The following is a 4,717-nucleotide window of genomic DNA, read 5'->3' as shown; positions in this document are numbered from 1 at the left end:
AACGAATTGCACATGTCTATCCTTCATTACAGTTTATTAGACATTTTGGAGTATCCTAAAACTTCCCCTCCCCCATCCCAGTTTTTTAAGCAAATAAACTACAAAAGGACATCCAAGGCCTGATCTATGACTTGATGGTGGAAATGCGTTGTGCCTGGCTGCTCTGGGCCTATCAGGGAATGGAACCTGGGACCAAGCAGCAGGACCAGTCTCGGGTCTGTGCTATACTAGTAATAGTCCAATCTGTCTGATTGTTAAATCTTATCCAATCATTGATCAATATTCCCATATACAGAGCCGAGGATTTCCACTTCCTGAGACTGTATACCCCTCCCCCGTCACCTGTCCACATTACCACACCCCCACCACTATCCCCGCCCCCTCCACATCATAACCAATAGGAACAAGACTAGCACTGGCTGTATTCATAGTGATAATCATCACAGCCAATCACAGTGAGGGGGAGGAGCAATCACAGATCCATGGATTGGTCATGTAAAGGAACCTGTGAGGACAGAAATGTCGGAATTCTCATTGTGGATATTAAAGTGTGTGTCTAGACAAATCCTATTGTTCTAGATTTGGATGGAGTGGGGGGGGATTAGAACCCCTGTCAGGTTTTTACTGCTATCCAGGACTCCATTAGAGAGATTTCCCCTCACTTGTCCTGGTGACAACATTTTATCAGGAAATGAAGGAAAATCTACAACAGGGACACAGACAGAAATAAAGATCTGACAGGGGTTCTAATCCTTCCCCTACTCTACTAAAGAAAAGGATTTTTATTTCTGTCTGTGTTGCTGTTGGAGAGTTCCCCTCACTTCCTGTCTGGGGAAATGTTGTCACAGGAACAGGAAGTGAGGGGAAATCTCTCTAATGGAGCCCCAGATAGCAGAAAAAAATCTGACAGAGGTTCTAATCCTCCCCCACTCCATCCAAAGCTGAAAATACCCCTTTCTTCTATAGATAGACAGTGATGGTGGAGACCCCAGGGCCGTCATCCTGATCCTGGCTACACTATGTAGTGTGTCACTGACCCAGAACAAGCATGCAGCCAGTGAAGGCTGAACAATCTGACCTCCTGCATGCTTGTTCCTGGTCAGTGACACACTAGGTAGTGAAGTGAGGTTTAGGATGAAGATGACGGCCCCGGAACCTGCAGCTTTATAAATAAATCACTCATGTTTCCTGTCCTCTGCTTCCTCCTATTGGATGAGTATTCCACCAATCACCAATCAGATAATCCACCTTGTGATGTCTCTGGGCAGATCTCTCACTTCTGATTCCCCCCACATATCTTTATACAACCTCCCACAAATCCTACATATACTCCAGCATGGAGGGGCTCAGTGAAGGTGGTGTGGAAGGTGTGGAGATGTCGGATCGGGTCACACAGATCATAAAAGGAGATCCGCCCGGCCTCATAATCCAGATCTATCCTGACTCTCTTACTGGAGACACCGCCGGGTAATGGGGTCTTATTACTGTCATGTATCACTGAGAACTGATTATAAAACCCCCGCCTCTCCAAACCCCAGGACTTCTTATTATATCCAATCAGTGACTGATCTCCTCTCCTGTCTATACTGGGGTAACACATCCCGACTCTCCAGTAATCTGCCCTCCCGATATCCACTTCCCAGTAATGTCTCCCTGAGGAGAACCTCTGACTGCTCATCACCTGATTATACTGAAACCTCTCTGGTGTTTTTGGGCGATTCTGATGTGATGAGGAGTCGGATACAGTTTTCCTGTCATCTGATATATGTAGATCATTACCAGCTGTCCTCACATCCAGTAATATGTCTGTAACCCCCCTCTCTACATTTACCCCAGACATGATATTAGATAAACCTGTGTGTAATGTGTGTGAGATCCCCCCCACATCCAGATCCCCTCCATCATGGAGGAGTTTATCATGTCTCTCTCTGTCCTCATCATCTCCATCCTCAGTATCACACAAGTCACCTGTGTCTGATTCCTGTAGGACAGTCAGTGAATCCATCATGTTACACAGCTCCTCAATGTCCCCCATCTTCCTGGACAGCTCCTCCTTCTTTATTTCCAGATCCTGGACCAGATCATTGATTATCCCGGAGATCCGCTCTGCCTGCCTGGAGATTTTCCTCAGGACTCTCCTCTCCAGATCTTCCAGACGTCTCCTGAGGTCTCTGAGCAGGACAGTGACTCTCTCTGTTTCATCATCTGCTTCTCCTTGTACTTTCCTCCTGTGTTCCTGCAGACTCTGGACTCTTTTCTCCATCTCCTCTCTCTCTGTCATCAGTTTCTGCAGAACATTCCTCAGTCTCTTCTTCTTCATCTCAGAGGCTTCATCCAGAGTCTCCACCTGGTGTCCCTGATGTTCTCCAGCCAAACTGCAGGACATACAGATACAGGTGGAGTCCTCAGTGCAGTAATACTCCAGGATCTTCTTATGGACGGAGCATTTCCTGTTCTCCAGGGAAGTGGTGGGGTAACATAAGACGTGTTCTGGATACTTGCTGTGGACTCTCAGGTGATTGTCACACAGAGAAGCTTCACAATGCAGACAGGATTTCACAGCAGGTACAGGAGTGTGAATACAGTAAGTACAGAAGACCCCAGACTCCTTCCGATCTGGATGGGTGGACAGGAAATTCTCCACTATGTTCCGTAGTGTTATGTTCCTCTGAAGGACGGTGGGTTTTCTGAATGTTTGTCTACATTCAGGACAGGAATAACCTCCAGACCCCTCCTGTGTATCCCACACACGACCAATACAGTCCCGGCAGAAGTTATGTCCACATTTCAGCATTACAGGATCTGTATAAATGTTCAGACAGACGGAACATTCCAGCTCCGTCCTCAGATCAGCAGACGCCATCGTTGAGAGCAGAAGAGAGAAATGAAACTGAACGTATCTGACACTCATTAACCAGTTCTGTATATTCCTACACAGGGAGGGGCTGAGACTGAGACACGTAGTCATAGGAACTTTTATACAGAAGAACACAGATAATACAGTATATCACAAAAGTAAGTACACCTCTCACATTTATGTAAAAATTTTCTTCTATCTTTTCATGTGACAACACTGAAGAAATGACACTTTGCTACAATGTAAAGTAGTGAGTGTACAGCTTGTATAACAGTGTAAATTAGCTGTCCCCTCAAAATAACTCAACACACAGCCATTAATGTGTAAACCACTGGCAACAAAAGTGAGTACACCCCTAAGTGAAAATCTCCAAATTGGGCCCAATTAGCCATTTTCCCTCCCCGGTGTCATGTGACTCGTTAGTGTTACAAGGTCTCAGGTGTGTTAAATTTGGTGTTATCGCTCTCACTCTCTCATACTGGTCACTGGAAGTTCAACATGGCATCTCATGGAAAGAACTCTCTGAGGATCTTTTTTTTTTTTTTTTTTTTAACACTTTATTTAATATTTTATCCATACAAAACCAAACCCCTCTGGTAAAAAATTACAAATTTCATTACCAAAATACATCATATTACTGTCATTCTTCCCAAACCCCGCCCCCCCCGTTCCTGCAGAAGGTTATAAAGGAGACATCCTATACAACTGTTCCGCCCAATCTTATCTAGCTCTCCCGCCCTTTATACACGGTTTATAAACTCCTCCAAATAACTCCAGGTCTTTTTAAACTTTTGCCATCCTGCCCATTTGCCAATCCGTTCCTCACCCTCGTCAGGGGCCACTCCCCTACTGTCCAAACTTTCAACATTGTATACCTCATTAATACAGAGGAGCCAATCACGAATGTTTGGGCTAGCCGGATCTAACCATTTCGTTGCTATCTGCTTCTTGGCTGCATCTAGCAATATAGGAACAATAGAAGATTGGTATCCCTTCAACAACTTTGCTGTACCGTGGAAAAGACACACCCACGGATCCTCTACAATGACTTCACCTGTTATTTCCTTAATCAGCATTATAATTTTTTCCCAAAAGATTTTAATAATAGGACACTCCCACCACATGTGGGCCATTGTTCCTAAACAGACACACCCCCTCCAACATGTATCGGATTTAGTACTATCAATTTTGCTTAACTTGTCTGGAGTGGCATATCATCTTGCAAGACATTTGTAATGAATTTCAATTCTCTTGGTATCGAGTGCTGCATAATGTACCAACTTCAATATCTTCATCAACATGGATTTACTACATTGTGACCCTAACTCCCGCTCCCACTTTTTGATGTAAGGAGGCACCTCCAGCTCCGACCCCTCACCCAGAATCCTATAAATTTGTGCAATAGAACCACCCGCTTGCTCCCTCACACAGAGCCGCTCGAATGGTCTATACTCCTCCTCACTTCTGAGTGGTTTCGGTAATTTTTCAATAAAATGCGAAAGCTGGAGATACCTCCACACATCCATAACCCACAACCCCGATTCTGACCTTAATTCTGCAAACGTGCGTAATCTCCCCTTGTTTAAAATTTTTTTTAGTTGAATTCCATCCTCTTTTAACCAATTCCCTCCCACCTCCCTCATGCCCGGCTCAAAAAATAAATTGTCTTTCATATAAATCAAAGGTGAGTTATGTGTCCACTCTTTCTGAATGTGTAACAAGTCCCAATATTTGAGAGTGTTTCGAGTCAATTCCACTGTGTTTGTGCCCAGTGCTCTATATTTTGGGGGGTTCCAAATGATATGTCCTAAATCCGTGTTACTCAAATAATGTTGACCCATCTCTTCTCCGAATCCTTTT

At 44.5% G+C, this 4,717-nt stretch overlaps 1 protein-coding gene across 1 annotated transcript; it reads right to left on the bottom strand.

The window, feature by feature from the left end:
- Positions 1–690: 690 nt before the first annotated feature.
- LOC141127047 (E3 ubiquitin-protein ligase TRIM39-like) lies at positions 691–2,863 on the bottom strand. The gene has a single exon (XM_073613180.1). It carries the CDS (start codon positions 2,861–2,863, stop codon positions 1,274–1,276), a length of 1,590 nt encoding a protein of 529 aa, XP_073469281.1. The 3' UTR covers positions 691–1,273.
- Between the last annotated feature and the right edge of the window lie 1,854 nt (positions 2,864–4,717).

This window comes from Aquarana catesbeiana, linkage group LG01 (genome assembly GCF_042186555.1).
Source record: "Aquarana catesbeiana isolate 2022-GZ linkage group LG01, ASM4218655v1, whole genome shotgun sequence".
Lineage (NCBI taxonomy): Eukaryota > Metazoa > Chordata > Amphibia > Anura > Ranidae > Aquarana > Aquarana catesbeiana.
Note: the sequence above shows the minus strand (reverse complement) of the source record. Positions and strands in the feature narration are given on the sequence as shown.

What these genes read in the sequence shown, in the direction of transcription:
- LOC141127047 (XM_073613180.1), bottom strand. Translation starts at nt 2,863, where the DNA reads ATGGCGTCTGCTGATCTGAGGACGGAGCTGGAATGTTCCGTCTGTCTG.